The sequence below is a fragment of the Carex rostrata genome, chromosome 26 (assembly GCF_964058835.1).
Source record: "Carex rostrata chromosome 26, lpCarRost1.2, whole genome shotgun sequence".
NCBI lineage: Eukaryota > Viridiplantae > Streptophyta > Magnoliopsida > Poales > Cyperaceae > Carex > Carex rostrata.
In genome coordinates, this window is record NC_135943.1 from 636,459 (window position 1) to 653,208 (window position 16,750).

General features: G+C 34.3%; 1 protein-coding gene and 1 long non-coding RNA gene across 3 annotated transcripts; both read left to right on the forward strand.

The window, feature by feature from the left end:
* Nucleotides 1–1,437: 1,437 nt before the first annotated feature.
* Nucleotides 1,438–10,955, forward strand: LOC144544512 (uncharacterized). 2 transcript variants are annotated; one of them, XM_078293032.1, is made up of 17 exons: nucleotides 1,438–1,723; nucleotides 2,275–2,390; nucleotides 2,984–3,244; nucleotides 3,340–3,437; nucleotides 4,200–4,371; nucleotides 4,460–4,570; nucleotides 5,857–6,654; nucleotides 7,153–7,305; nucleotides 7,620–7,719; nucleotides 7,796–7,890; nucleotides 8,006–8,179; nucleotides 8,689–8,745; nucleotides 8,847–8,918; nucleotides 9,194–9,292; nucleotides 9,813–9,944; nucleotides 10,240–10,413; nucleotides 10,637–10,955. In XM_078293032.1, the coding sequence occupies exons 1-17, from the start codon at nucleotides 1,702–1,704 to the stop codon at nucleotides 10,790–10,792; spliced, it is 2,790 nt and encodes a 929-aa protein (XP_078149158.1). In that variant the 5' UTR covers nucleotides 1,438–1,701; the 3' UTR covers nucleotides 10,793–10,955. The 2 variants fall into 2 exon arrangements, with proteins under 2 accessions (XP_078149158.1, XP_078149160.1); XM_078293034.1 differs by having other exon boundaries at nucleotides 9,197–9,292.
* A 1,902-nt stretch (nucleotides 10,956–12,857) lies between these two features.
* Nucleotides 12,858–15,884, forward strand: LOC144544513 (uncharacterized). The gene is made up of 4 exons (XR_013508243.1): nucleotides 12,858–13,205; nucleotides 13,760–13,813; nucleotides 14,753–14,828; nucleotides 15,257–15,884. It is a non-coding gene; the product is annotated as an uncharacterized LOC144544513 (long non-coding RNA).
* Nucleotides 15,885–16,750: the final 866 nt, after the last annotated feature.

Sequence of the window (16,750 nt, forward strand, 5' to 3'; positions counted from 1 at the left end):
ATTTGCATTATTCTTTAATTGAAGAGGTTTTCTCCAACAAAGTTAAAGAATTCCTTATTTAACTATTTGACTATTTCTATTTTGATGCAACACCACTTTCCAGAGAATTTTGCGGATGCGAAGACTATATAATAAACTATAGCTATAATATATGCTTGGTTTAGTATATCTATTTTTATTGTAATATGTATTTTCATCTTTGATCAATGTGTTATGTTTTATCACATTTTGTTATCTTTATGACCTCGTTTTTCTTTTAAAGAGTAATCACAAGGTTTAAAGAAGAAAAAAGGTCATTCATCATAAGCAAAATTTATCATTTAATAAGAAAGCTATAAGACTTTGTTTTTTTTGGTGTTTTCTATGATTTTCAGAATTTATATTTTATTAGTATTCTGTGTCTATTTTTAATTGAAATTCTGAATCCGCCTCTGATCGTAATAATAGACTGTCAATTTCGTTAATTTGATATTGTGAATTGCGCATAAATCACAAGTCGAAAAAAAATTACCTTCTTAATGCAATGAATTTCATCTTCTTATGATGAATAATAAAAAAAAAGACAGTAAAACAGTTAGAAAAGAGTTTCATCTTTGAAAAACGAATCGAGCATTCGAGCGATCGCAAATGCAGCTAAGTCAAAAATACTGAATTATTCAGTGTTTTCACGTCAAATGCTGAGATCATAATTTCTAAACTTAATTTCAGGAATGTGAGATTTAGAAACTCTAGAGATTATAATTTCTAAAAATTGGTTAAAAGTTATTTAGAAACTCATTTAAGTTACTGGAATGTTGATGAGATGTTGATGCTCATAAATTTTTTTCATGAGAATGCTTTACCAAAAATAAAACCACAAAACCGTCATTCTTTTTGAGATCGTTTGCTTCTTTTTTTTTTTTTTTTTTTTTTTGATATTAGTCAAACAGATTATCAGCTGAGTCAAACTGTCATTTATTTCAATTGGCTTATACCAAGAATTTTGGACTTTTATCCTAGTTATAAAAAGGTACAAGAGCATAGTGCAAAATATTCAAATATTCTTTTCTTTTCATAGTGCGAAAAACTAGAAATAGTATTTAAGTGCAACAAAAATAAAATAAAAATCACTCTACTAGCAAATCTAAAGTGTAACTGCAAGAGGTGTAAGAACACTCCTAACAAAATATTTACAAAAGAAATCAAAGCAAAATGCATTCAAAAATATTTTCTTGTTTGACAAGTAACTGGGTTTTGAGGTATTGTTTTTGGTTGTCCAAAATATCAAATATTCTTCTCTTTATTCCCAAAGTATGAAAATTCCAATGCGTTATACCCCCAGTCAGAGAGAAAAGTTATTTGACTAAAGACAAGAAAAGCACAAGGTCGCTCTAAACCCAAACTTAAAAGGATTGGCTCGGATTCTGATCGGACGGTTTAAATCCAAACTCAAAATTTGAATTACTTCAGAGAATCCCGACTCAGTCTCACTCAGTTGCCTTCTTCGCTCTCTGCCAAATCTCGAGCAAAAAAATTGCATCCTCCCTCCCTTTCTTTCCCTCGCTTTACCTTTCCTCGCAACACTGCGGCGCAAGATCTAAGCCTCTCTTTTACCGCTTCCCTCTCCTCCCCGCTCTTCGTTCCCGTCCGCTTTCCCTTCTTTGAGATGCCAAGGTGAAGTTACTGCTTTTGTTGAGACGCGCTTCTTTTCTGGATTTGGAAATGACTTACCCCGTAATACAAGGTACGCTCTTTCTTAGCTTCAGTTAATCCACTAATTTCATGCCCAATTTTAGAACTCATGAACAGGACCTTCGATTCATTCATATACTCATCTAATACTACAATACAAACAGACATTTTTAACGCCAGTGAGAAAGGAAAAAAAATACTTTCTATGCGTAACTCCAATTTGAACCCAATATTGATTGTAAATCTGGACCAAAGTGAAAAAACCTTCACAGACATAGGGGCAAATTGTCAATATCTAACTCTGCATATGTACAGTTCTACACCATCAGGAACTAAGGCTGGGCTTTACTAGATGTCAATATGTGACTAATAATGTGTATTTTGTACAAAAGTGAGTTTGTGTTGGATGGGATCAGTAATGGTGGTTAATGATTGGTGCCTTTTGTGACAACACTCCAATTTGATTTGCTTTAGTTACCCATCAGTGCAATGCAGCAGAGACCAGTGTTACTGTGATACTCTTGATGGCAGCACAATTAAATATAATATCTAATTTTGTTGTACTGCAATTATGATTTGATGTTCTCCTTCTCTCTCTAACAGAGGTACACAAATTTGAAGTTGGCAACAGCTTTATAACAAAGCTTAACTTGAGCATTTCAAATAGTCTTCCAAACTCAACACCTCTTTCGAGTCTCAAGACAGATGAACATGACCTGGTAAATTTATTTGATTTTCTCGATTTCATAGTTAAGATATGGCTACATATTTCATCATAGTTTGCAAAAAGAGTATCATCAGTTCTCCTGGTTCCAAAAGTTGCTGCTATTTGCAAAGAAACCATTTTATTACGGAAAGGAACAATCCAACAAAATATTCCATTTTCTCTGTGAATTATATTTTCTTGGATCCTGCTCCTTCTCATCAACTTTGGCAAGATCACTGTTTAACATCATTGTTTTTCCTTTTTTCATATGGTTCAAGGATATAATATTAGAGAAGTGAGATGACAAATAATAGATTGAAATAAAATAGAGTAGCTTGGAATTTTAGGCTTGGATGGAATTGTCAGAGTTGTGATTCTTGTTGGTTCAAATTTTGAGACTAAGCTAATTAAGCTCCTAGTTAGTTTGTGAAATTGAGAATTCCTTTATTATTGTATATTTTGTCAAAGCTCAGATAGTGCTCAAGTCATTTTTATTTTTTTACCCCATATTGCAAATACCACAAATCATAGATTCTCCGTGAATGTTGATGCATAATGTTTATTTGAAGAAGTCGCATGATGTTTTATCTAATATATTTTTCTCAGGTTAAAGGTATTGTTCAAATGCTTCAAGGCTTTCCCAGCTATTTGTTTTACTGGGATGAGGAGTTACTGTGTTTCCATGCAAAGCAAGGGATTTATGCATCTCATTTATCACAAACTACTCTCAAGCGGCTACTAAATCCTTTCTTACTCGCCGGTACATGCTTGAAAAGAGTTGAAATATTCATTGAAAAAGTCGAATATATTGGTCAGAGATACCCAACATTATGTGCATTCGCTAATTCAGTTCATTCATGGCTTAAGGTATACTGTTTATTCACTGAATCTCACTTTGCAATGATTTTGATTATGAAGTGTTGATGCTAATTGCAATTTTTGGTATTTGTTTATGAGGAAAGAGGTTAAGAGATGGTGCTCTCAAGGAGGAAGAATTATTGTTCAAGTTAGATAATGGAAAAACTACCACCCTTTTAGGGCTAATTAATTCTCTTTCAAGGTTATTCTTTTTATTATTATGTTTTTATTTAAAAATATCATAGCTGTACCAGTCATCCATGTTTGTAGTGTTGACTCTACTTACAACATAATTTGTCAGTCTGTGCTAGTTGATAGAGCAGGAAGTTCTTATTTTTTTTCCCTTGAAAACATTATAATAACACTTAGTAGTCAGTATCTCGTGGAATTACAAATAAGGACTAGCACCTTTTTGTATTCACAATTAGGGGCTCATTTTTTTCTCCATTCACATGTAGCACTAAATTACTAGTTTCGGTTAGCATTTGAATCATATTGCATTAAATATAGACAATTTTGGCATTTTGTTCCTAACTTCAGTGATCTCCTATTGCTATGAGCACAAATTGAACTAAAAGTAAAATAAAAGTAATTCTGGCATTAAAAGTGATTTGATATTTATATTATCCTGTTATGAGTATGTTTGGTTTATTATTAGAAAGTTGAGGCAGTTTGGTCAATTTTTGCTGACTTAAAAGTTATTTTAGGTTTATCTGTTATTGACAAAAATGCAAGTGTCAATAAGAATTCTAGGGTTCTATGCAGCAAATTGTGTATCCTAAAAAAACTTTTTTATGTTTAGTTTGAGTTTGAAGGTGTTTCCCTGTTCACAATTCTTATTACAAGTATGTTATTAGTGACACTGGTACTGGAGGTCTATAGTATTGGCATGCACAGGCAGTCAATTTTTTCCCGATATGTTATTATTACGCAAGCAACAATTGTATCTCTATATTTTTTTCAGCCTATGTGCTGGAGCTGAGCATCTATGTCAAATTATATATGAAGCAGTACCGGGTGTATTTTTTGATTCTGGTACAACTACAATAACTATGCTATCTTCTGAGGTGGTAGTTCATATTTTGAATCATCTATTCAACAAGCTGAGCGATGTCTGTCTTGTGCAAGGTGGCGAGGTTGTCAAAATATACCTTGTTTAGTTATTTCATTTATAATTTCTTCAACCCCATTAATGATATATAAATTTCTTCATTCATGTGCCAGGGGGATTTCAACCACATGTTGCTATTTTTATTTGTCGGCACCTTATTACCTTATCTGCGGGGCCTTGATTCTTGGCTTTATGATGGGATTCTTGATGACCCATTTGAAGAGGTAAATCCTGCTATTTTTGTAAATATTAAAAAGTAGCGAGATCTCCTTGCAGCCAAGCATATTAATTGACTAAGAATCTTGGTAATGTTTTTCCCCAAAGTAAGGACATCAAGACATGCAACTTCCAAAAGAAAGTAAAGAATAGGTGCTTCTTATGTATCCATAAAGTGTTGATCATCATTAAAATAGGTTATAATTTTTTATTGTTTGTGTATGTGTTAACTTAAATAACATGTATATCTATAAAATATGAATCCCCTGTAAACCTTCTTCTCCATTTTACTTCTAAAGATGCCTAAACTACCTCTCATCCTCATTTGTGCCTTCCAAATACATAAAGGGTAATTTTTATATGGTTCATAATTTGGAGCAGAGGGATATGTTGTTAGTCTACTCAGAGGTTGCTAAATTATACCTGCATCAGAAAATGGTCACTCGACTTTTGTGTCCCCTAGGGGCCATTGAATTTTCACTATGTCCATATTAGGTTGGGTCCATTATTCTTCCAATAAAACATCTAACGAGATGAAAGTTCCTCCCTATGTTGCTCAATTTCTTTCTCCTCTTCATTCCACTTCTTCAATCAACAAGCACTTCTTTTTCTTCTCTTTCAATTGGTGGGAAGGGTGCCCGGGGGGGGGGGGGGGGGGGGGGGGGGGTTGTAGTGGTGGTAATATTGAAAAATTAATTAGGGAAAGAATGAGGTGACGTAAGGACATAGAATGAATAAAATATTATTTTTCTAAAAATAAGGAGGAAAAAAGATGAAAAAAGAATTCGTTCAGCTATTATGTTCGTTTCTATTCGGTTTATGGAATCATTTTGTTCTATTTTTTATTATGTTTTGCTCATTTTGGTTTGAAGATTTTATATTGTGGAATTTGATTCTTTCATGAACAATTTCGGGTGCCCGGGGGGGAGTGGAGAAATAATGGTAATATTGAAAAAATAATTAGGGAAAGAAAGAGGTGACGTAATGGAGAAGTGGGTTGGATAAAAATGGATAGAAATGTTCATTTAGTTATGGAAGAGAGGCAGAATGAGAAGATTTAGAGAAAAATAAACAATCAGTGGCTATGCAGGAAAAATCAAAGTTACCTGGCCAATTTGTGACATGGGTGTACTCTAGTGGGAGATTTATCCAGGGATGTAGGTCATATTTTTCATTTGCAGGGGTATAAATAATATTTGATACATCTTAAGGGCAGTCATGGAAGTTTTCTTATGGAATGGAGCTGGAAAAATAAATTATTAATATATCAGATTGAAATTTCAATTTTGTGCAGATGTTCTTCTATGGAAATAGCTCAGTTTCCATTGACCAGCCATCGTTTTGGGAAACAAGCTATCTCTTAAGATCAAAACCAAGGAGTGCCATCTCTCAGGTGGGGTCCGCATTGTCAGACACAACTTGCCCCCAGTTTCTTGCTACTATGTCCAAGGCCATCATGTCTGCTGGGAAATCTTTACAGCTAGTTCATCATGCCCGCGACCAGAATTTTGTCACATCCTGTATCAGTAAAACTGGTATGCCATGTGACAGTCAAGATAAAAAGTCAAAAAGTGCACGGGCAATGGGGATATTAACCCTCACTGAGGTTTTCTTGATTTCTCTGGTTGGACTATCAAATGACCGAGACCATATTTTTGAGAATTTAATTAAGTACTCAAATGATAATCAGAGTATTAAAATGAATAATAAAGAAGGGAACAATAAAGCATGGCTGAATTTCTTGTCTGATGCAATAGAAGGGAGGAATAAAAACTGCTCAGTTGGATCTGGCCTGGATTCGTTTCTTGCCTGTAACCCAGCTGTAACTGTGTGTGGAGAAATGTTACAAAAGAACAAATCCTCTTGGGGACAACTGAATGTATCAGGGAGCTTCCATTTGCCTCCATTAAATGATAATATACTTCGCAAGGCAGTATTTGGTGGCACGCATCTTGATGACATTGGTAGTATAGAAGGAACTGACTATCGGTTTGGGTTTCCATTTGGTGAAATAGAGAGGCACAATATAGATGATGATAAAAGGGCTGTGGAGAGTCTATGCCCCTTCCCAACTATTCTCCCTTCCTTCCCGGTAAATTTTAATTAATCATATTTTACTGTACCGGTTAATGCGTTTACAAGTGTTAGCAAGTAAATGCTATTTGTACTGTGACATACCATAACCTATGTATTTTAACTCTTTTTTTCTGGGCCTCTAATGGTAAGTTTCATGACTGATGGTAACTTGAGCCAAAATTGATTGATTGATATTTTTTACTAACATAATTAAAGGGTAACTTGGGCTTTATTATATTTTGATGCCTATTTGCAGAAATAAGTAGATTGAGACATGAATGGGTGAAAATGTGGGCTAGTTGCTCATTCGAAGTAAACTGGTTCAGAAGTTCAGATCAGTCTTGTATTCTACCCACCATACAAGTCCTGTATGGTATTTGGGTATTTGGTTTAATTGTTACAAAGGGTTGCTGTAACAAAAAGTTACGAGAAAGTGCATTCCTTCATGAGTTATTCTGTAATTTTATGATTATAATTAATGAGGAGCATTGTTCTTTGTTTTTCTTTGTTTTAGGAAGATAAGCCTTTGTCAGAGATATTACCTTTCCAAAAAGATAGCACGCTCTCCTCTAGAGTTCTTAAATTTATTCAAAGTTTGAAACTCAAGGAGTCGCTTGACCCTGCAATTATTATTCAAGAATGCCTCAGTTTGTATATAAAAAGACAGGTCAGATAGCTTGGGCGGCTGATATGTTTCTTTTTTCTTTTATTAACAAAAATCTCTCAAAGATCTTGCTATGAAGGATCACGTACCAAGTGGTATCAGTAAGCAGGCCTCAATTTGGGTTTTAACAAACTCAAAATAAGAGCCTTAATGTGCCCTACATTAATCATAATACCTTGATAAATCAAGCAAAATAAGCAAAAGCTACGGTGATGTGACCTACTTTGCACTGATATTTACTAACCCAAGCCCTAGACTATAAACCATGGATCATAAACTCTTGAAAGGTCTTTAAGTGCTATACATGCCTTGTGTAGGTGGATCATGTTGGTAAAAGTATACTTCATAAGCTTATGGGGGAGTGGCGATTGATGGATGAACTATTTATGCTACGCTCTATATATTTGTTAGGCTCAGGTATGGTAACAAATAAGATTAAGCATATTTATTTACTTGTTATTGTTATTGGCCTCTCACTTTATTGTCTTCTTAGGTGACTTGCTTCAGCAGTTTTTGGTAGTAATTTTTAATAAGCTCGATAAGGGATATTCATGGGATGATGACTTTGAGTTAAACTCCATTCTGCAGGTACGGCTTTGAACAAGGAAAATGATATCTTTTTATATAACAGTTCTTTGCTGGCATCCTTGTATATTTATTTGTTCTGAACTTGTTAAATTCTTGGTACAATAATGTTTTGCAGGAGTCCATAAGAAATTCTGCTGATAGGCCACTTTTGAGTGCACCTGATTCTCTGACTGTTTCAGTTTCAAAAGAAGATGCGACCGCTGAAATCAATAAGGAATCCACTCCACCAAATTTTGGGAGCCATAACCTTGGTATTGATTCCCTTGACAAGCTATGTTTCTCATATAAGGTATGCCTTCAATTTATTCTTTTTCAAATAATTTATTTATTTTTGTTGCGGCTGTAACTTTGAGTATTTTCAAAAGACAGCCATTGTTCAGGGCAAAGAGCGCATCAACAAAATTATATCTTTTTGTAGTATTATTTTTTCAGTAAATGAATTGAGGTATCTTTGCTGAAAACCATTGCTTTACCTCTTTCCAATGAAGTTCAGAGTCCTGATAAGATACCAAGATAAACGAGAAAGCAGGAGTTAGAAAATTGTTGTTTGTGGTCGTAAATGCAGTATAAATGGCTAAAGTGAATTTGCTTATCCATCAGTTCTCAAAAAAAGAATTAGCTAATGTATCCCTTGTTTCAAGTATGAGATGCATGGTTCTTTTTTGGCTAATATAAACTAGGTTATTGGTTCTCCAAACTCCCTCATATTAAAAGGAAAAGGAGAAAAATAGATCATAATGAAAAGTTCCTTTTATTTTCTTTCTGCATCAAGGATCTGAAGATATGTTTCGGTTATAGGTTTCTTGGCCTCTTGATCTCATTGCAAATGTGGAAGCACTTAAGAAGTATAATCAGGTACAACTAATTTTGAATAAGACTGCTTAAGAATTTGTTGCTATATTGTTTTTTTTTTCTTTGCTTTCTAATTTTTTTTATAAAATTTGGTTGCATTTTAGGTAATGGGATTCTTACTAAAGGTGAAGCGTGCAAAATTCCTTCTTGACAAAACTCGCAAATGGAGATGGAAGGTATGTTTCCATGTTTTCTTATTGATAAACTGCAGTATTAAACTTTGTATATCCTTCATTGTAATTTGATTTATAAAATTACCCTTCTTTGTTGGGTAAGATGGTCTTCTTTCAGTTCCTTATGGTAAATGGGATATAAACCGGGATTTTGATATTTTCCTGACTTATCTGGTATTTTGTGGAGGCCTGATATCGCTTTCTACAATGGGAGACATGAAATTATTTTTTGCAAGGGTGTATTATAGTTTTCAGTTGGCCTTGTCTTTTCTTTTTAGCAGGACAGTAGCAGTCCACAAAATTACAAGAAGCATTTGTTAATAGAACAGAAGCTCCTGCATTTTGTCGATTCATTCCACCAATATGTAATGGAGAGAGTAAGTATAGACTAATTACAATTGTGCCATTTCTGGATTATTTTTGTTGGTTTATTCCACCTATTTGGATTATTTGCAAATCTTAACCCTTACATCTAGGGTATTGAGGAAACAATGGCAAGAGTGATAGCCTGAGCCACAGAACTATCTTCATAAATAATTAATAGAACTTGAGACCCAACATCCAAATCCTGTGGCCTTATTCATTTTTTTGGGTTGAGTTTTGCTTGAGAAAAGGAACCTAACAGTTAAGAGAAAATTGTTAACAGGTGCCTTGAAAATGTTGTTTTCCTAAAATGTTGGATGATATTTGCAGAAGATTATTTTGTTAATCAGATTGCAAATAGAGAACATTTGGTTCTTGTATGATAACAATGTTACCTTTACCAGCTGTAATGCTAATTATAAATCTGGCAATGGCTTGTTGATTTTCCCATTTTGAGCCAAATTTTTATATTAGTTTGATTGAAGCTAGAAGCACAACCCTCAATATTTGTGTATTATTTTGTTTGTGAAATAGGTCTACCATAGTGCATGGACCGAGCTTTGTAGTGGCATGGAATTGGCAGGGTCCCTTGATGAAGTCATAGAAGTTCACGAGACCTACCTTTCCTCAATTCAGCGCCAATGCTTTGTCGCTTCTGATAAGCTGGTTTGTTTCACTCTAAGGTTACAGTGATTGTTGAACAAGTTTTTTTATTCAATAAAATTATATTCACTGAAGTTCTCTAAGGTTACAGTGATTATTGATAAAATATCTCCTTAAACTTAGATTTATCTGTAAATCTGCTTGGATCATGATTTGTTAAAATGAAGATGTACTTTGTCAAGTGTAAAAGGATAAATTTGACAAATTTTGGTAGTTGTCTAATTATAATTTATTTACTCCACTTTGTACTTAATGAGTGTTTATTTTCTTGTTTCTCTGATATTTTTGTAATGTACAGTGGGCTTTAATAGCAAGTAGAGTGAAGACAATTCTTGGGTTAGCACTCGAGTTTTACAATATAAAACAAACTCTTCGCACAGGTGGAACGAGTGCAGCCATTAAGGCTAGGTGTGAGGCTGAAATAAATAGAATTGAGAAGCAATTCGACGATTGCGTGGCCTTCCTTCTGAGGGTATGCTTGCTAGATACCTTTTTATTTTTTGCAATTACGAGTAATTTATATAAACCTTTTGTTGACTGGTTAAAAACTTAAAACCCAAGACAAACATTTTGAAACCTTTTGTTTAATAGGTGACCAAGTTCTCATTATATTTTTAATAACTACACATCTACACCTTATATAATTTGACTAGTTAAAAGACTTATGGTTGATTTATTTTTGTAAAATTGCACAGATACTGTCATTCAAACTGAATGTGGGCCATTTCCCGCACTTAGCCGACCTGGTAACAAGAATCAATCACAACTACTTTTACATGTCCGATAGTGGAAACCTCTTGACCGTGCCAAGATTTCAAAGTAGTGGCAACTTTGGCAAAGCTCCTGCTTGATGATTTCAGCCTTTTGTATATTCTTTTTGTACCGGTGTGGGTTGCTATGTAAATTTTTACTTATGGTGCTCTTAATTTGGTTTTGGGGGTGATCTCTTATTTTTGTCTTGGCTTGTTTTTCGAAAGTGTTTGATTATGTTTTGGGCTTGTGTGATCCGTGTGGTATATACATGTTTACTTGTCTGGTAAGAAAAGTTCTAAAATTTTAAAATTTTAAAATAAGACAATCTTATAAAATTTATGCACGGATCTTAATGAAAAAAGAATGACGCAGATCATGCACAGGTACCCCACAAATCAGAATCCTAGTCCTACATTTCTTATAACTTTTTAATACAACATACATGCTATTATTTTTGTTATTCTTTCATTTATCCAACTAAATGAAAGTAATTTATAATGACATAACAACATAGCATAATTTTACGTAACAAAATTATAATTACTTAATTGTAATTATTAATTAAACATAAACACGGGGATGGCATATGTCCCTTCTCTATATTATATGATCAGATTATATAGCCAATGGGCCTGAGATAGGCCTGTTCAACTCTACCAATCACCTTTCTATTATTCATTCAAGCTGACTGGAGGCTGACCCCACGTCCCCACCAGATCCACTCCAGTCACGCGGTTAAGGTGTTCGATGAAATGCTTGAGAGTTGAGAATGTATAAAGTTGTACCAGTGCTTGCGCTTGCGCACACCGCCACCCGAGTTAGATGAAGCTGCGCACGTGCATCCCCTGGTACACACAAGTCGCTCGGTTACCTTTTCGGAGCGGCAGCAACCTCACGTACCACTAACATTATCACCAAATCACCGTTCGCTGTTCACCAATAACATATGGAGCCTGTTTATGCACTTCTTTACACGTGCGCATAAGGTGTTCGACAATATGTTCAAGCGAGAGCCTCTTCCTTTTGGTGTACTTCCTCTATTTCATCTCTTATTTACTCTCATTGTGTGTTCTTCTGCTACACCCCCTTTGCAAGGAATGTGAGCTGGGAAGAATTGTACATGAATATGTTTGTTATAGAAATTGAAACCATAGGGAACATGAACTAGTGTAGAAATAATTGACCTTAAAAGAGAAAAGAACCCAGTATAGATGGCTAATTACCAACAATTAAAGAATGGTATAAGCACACCACACTTCCCTCTCGGCCTGACTGTCGATCTGTACTAAATAAGTATCTAGAGCACATATATTGCTATGTTTAACCAATCAATGATGGCCAGTTTTTGGTCTTATCTGATCATATATGCACTCTTTACTCTCCAAAATTAATAAACACCACTGAATAGTATATGTACTATGATATTATGGTAAAACTATAGTGTTGGTTCTACCGGGTGGGACTACACAAGCAAGAGGGCATATATTTTGCTGCAGAAATGTTAAATTTTTATTTTTATTATGGAAACTATTATCTTTGACATATTTTAGTTGAATACATTCAATAATTTAAGAATTAGTTTGAATTTATGATGGAGAGAATGACTTATTTTTTGTATTAAATATCAAATTTTCTTGACCAAAAGTGGAGAGATCAAAGTTTAGTGACCAAAACTGAATATAAAATTGAGTGTCCATGAAATATATCCTATGGTGATGTGGCAACACAATGTCCTTTGTATACAACTTCTTATATTATTTTTAAACACAAAATGGAAAAACCATGGATAATATAATTTTGTAAATATGAAAATATCAAGGTGAAAAGAAAATATTAATTTCTACTTTAGAAAATGTATATTTTCAAATATATGGGTCCACGAGCAACAATAATTGATGAGAACTTCAGAGTGACCACCAAAATCAAAATAATGAAAAATCAGGTTCCAGAAGCTCTTTTTTTGTTTTTGTTTTGAAAAAAAAGGTTCCAGAAGTTACCAACCAAAATGTTATTAATTGTACTGGACAAGACCGGAACTTTAATCCCACAAAGAGCCTTTTAAACAGGGAAATTCGGAGAGAAGTCTATATAACTGCTTGATAGACATCCAATTAAAGTAAAATTAAAAACATTTTAGGTGACAAGCATCCATGTCATCGGTATGTGTTAACTCTTCTTATCTTTGTATATTAAATCTAAAGTATTTTTATACACCACTTGGCACATTGGTATCCTTCTCTTGTCTAGTTATCTGTTAATTTTTTCTGTTTCATTTTTTTTAATTTTTCAGATTTAGGCTCTGATCGGATACCCTCAGGAATCATCAAATGGGAATTGGTGAGGGAATTTTCATGATCTCCAAATTTCGACGTGAAATCTTGTCCAAAACCAAGGGATTTGTACAGATGGGAATATTGTCCAAAAGGATCTTACCCGCTTCTTCCTTTTCTTATCTGGAGGTAAAAGACGAGTCATGTGGAGAATCAAGTGGCATTGAGGAGATCCGACTAGGTATCCTCTCTCTCTCTCTCTCCTCTGTGCTCATGTCCTCTGCGTAGTTTCTTTTTTCAATAGTGTCTTTCTCTTTATCGCTCAAATCCAAGCAAAGTGGAGCGATGTCAATTTTGGTAATTAGAATAAAATCTTTTAGTAAGTTGTGGCTCGTTCTTGTTGAATTCTTCTTCAATTAGAGCTGCAAGCCTAGCACACATGGTAATGGGCCAGCAGTCATTTAAAAATAAAGGGATGCTGGGGTTAACAGGAGCCCTTATTTCAAAAGATGAAAAGAGAATTCTTCTTCAATTACTTCAATTCTGGCTACAAAATTCACCAAAACCAACTCCACTGAACCCTTTTCGAGTGAGATCAACTGAACTCTAATGGAACTTGGTTCCAATCAGAGTATTATCTATTTTTGGAAATTTAATTTCAAGGGGTGTTTCTATAAAATGTTTTATTTCAGTACATCAGATTCTCAGTACCTAAATATTTTAATGTCTTGATAAAATTTAGGACCAAAGTACTGTACTTTTGACTAATTGAGCAATACATACAATTCATTTTAGGTGAACGTGTTCAAGTCTATGGACTTCAAGTAGATGACACTACACTGTTGCTTTGTAAGTGCCTTTTCTTTCTATATTAATTATTAGTTTATTTACTTTGGTAATAAAAATTGGTTATAAATTGAACAAGTTGAGCAGCTATCTACATATGGTTGGACTATCTCTTGTGTTACAAAACCTAACAATAAAGTGCACTAACAAGCATCACTTGGAATGCATAGGTCCGTTTCGAACACGATCCTCAAGGGTAGCTGATACATTCAAAAAGGTTTCTTTCTTTTCTTTTCTTTTTTTAATTCATTTTTTCTTACATTGCTGTAGGTGGTATGTAAGTGTTCCAGCTCTGATATTTACCAACTCCAAAATTCATTTTTTTTGTCTGGTTACGCTAGCAAATTATATCCAGACTATTTCGCTGAATGTCAAGGCTGCTCCATGACAAAATCAAGATTTTGGCATTTGCACTGATCTTATTTATTTTTAATTTTTTTGTGATAAAAGGCAGATTTGCCCGGTTTCATTACGATGTAACAGTAACTTACAATGTCCTAATATTATCAGCTATTTAAACCTCATCCCTTCACTAGATAAAAGCCCCTAGGCAGATGCGGTCTAAGTACACAATGCACACGTTATTGACAGAACTGTCAACAAGCTATTTTAACTGTACCAGAAACTGGTACAGGAGAGTTAGAAGCTAACAGTCCCAATCTCAGCCCCACCACATTTTCACATCATCAACCCTGCCCGATAAAAAAAACGCTACCTATAACTGGGCCACTTATATTGTATTATCCACAGTTACCAGCATTCACAATCAGCAAATGTATTATCCACAGTTACCAGCATTCACAATCAGCAAAATATTTGCACTGTTCTTATCATGTTGATAAAATGGCATTTATTTGGTCTGAATTTATTGACTAAAGCAATCATTCATATTGAAAATAGTACAAACCTAAGTATTTGGTTTCTTTTTGTTTATGTTTCCAGGTATCCAAGCTATTCAAGGGTCGTCGTCCCGATGCTTAGCTGCCTTCTAGAGGCTTAGGATCTCCTTCTTAATAAAGTAAGAATATGAATTCCTGAATTTTAATTTTGTTGGGGGATTTTTGGTGCTAGTTTCTGTGTTTTTCAGATCCATGATATATTGGGAGTTTTGTTTTTTGCCCTCTAGAATTATGATTTGAATGGCAGTTGTACAAGGACAAATTCAAGCAAGATAACACCCTAAATGTTGCATAATAAACCAATTTATTGAAAAAATGGGGCAAACTTCTATTAAATTGAGGCTTAATTGCTTCAAGTGAACTACATTAAAAAAGAAAAAGAAAAAAGGTGCTGATAATGCACTCCATTTGTGTTATGTCCTGACAAATCAGTTGATTCGTTGCTGTGATGTTACTCAATTTTTAAGTAAATTTAATAGTACCTTGCTGAATTCCCAATTATTTCTTAAGTGCTTATGTTATGCCCTTTTGCTTTCTCAAAATCCAGGTTGTTGAGGCAGCCTCCATTCTTCCTGCCCCTTTTTTCTAGCCTTCTCTCTCACAATCCCTCTGTTAAATCTAGCTTCCATTAAAAATTACCAGAAATTTTTGTAGAAGCATTCAGTTGCATATCCATCATTTAAAAAGAAGACAACAATTGCACAAGAACAAGAGATTGAATTAGGAATTTCAACATAGAAGTTTCGATATCCTGTTCGATGAATTTCAACATAGGAATTTAAGTGAGGGTGGCAGATCGAAGAGGTGAAGATCGAAGCCTCCGGAGAGAATTCTTATTAAGAAGGATGCATGTGCGCCACAGAGATGCGAGGAGAGGGCACGAGGAGGTATCATCTCGATCGGACTTGGCTCCAGTCGTTGGAGGATGAGGCCAATGTGGGGTAGCTGATGCGGCTGTTGAACAACGGTGGATAAAGCAGATCCGGAAGAGCTCCACAAGTTTCCTGAAGAGAGATGGGGAATAAGAGAATAGGGTGATTTGAAGAATAGTGAGAATAGAGGAGGAAATAAAGAGGGTAGATATGTAGGAATAGAAGAATATGGTGATTTAGAGGAATTGAAGAGAATAAAAGAGTTGATATGAAATAGGAAAGTATATAATAAAATAGAGTGGGTCAATTGACGTTTTGTAAATATATTTTTTCTTATCAATGAAATTATTAGTACATATTAAAGTCACTAATTTTAACATATAATTTTGAAATTTGACAAGTAAGATGATAATCAATTGACAATGGATTAGTTTAACAACTTACAATCACATATAATTTTGAAATTTGACAAGTAAAATATAATATATACTTCAACATATCTTTTACTTGAAAAATGATAAATTTGATGAGAAGGGTTCAAATGCCTCTATTTTTTGTGCCTCCACCATGCCTTCATTTATAAAAGCTTTAATAATTCAAAATTTAAAACTTAAAAAGTTAAAATTTAAACCTTTGGATATGATTTCAGCCCAGTAAAGACCAATAATGTCACCATCAGGCTAGCATCAGCACACATGCCCCATTTGAGCAAAACTTTCGCATTACAAATAGACATTTTTGCAAACACCTTAAAAATAAACTAAAATGTGATGTGTACAACAATGAAGATGAATTTTTTACAAGAGAATTCCAACTTTAGGCACCCATGACCCATAATGAACTGAGAAGCTTCTAATAAAGAATTAACGTTGAACGTGACATGCATGATCATCATTTTAGATCATAGAAAATGTAACATGACGTGTGGGTCAGTTTGTGTGACATAACGTGCCATTTTAGATCAAAGAGAGGCACGCCGTGTGAATGGACATGTCACACGACATGCGAATCATGTTACGTGATCGACACACGTGACGTGACGTGATAGAATTAATAACAACGTTCACTAGGTGCAGATTGGATCCCATGAATAGCTATTTGTGTTAGAAGAGTCAGATGTGATCTTATTAGTCCGATTTGAAATAGAAGGTCCAGATTAGTTATGGAGT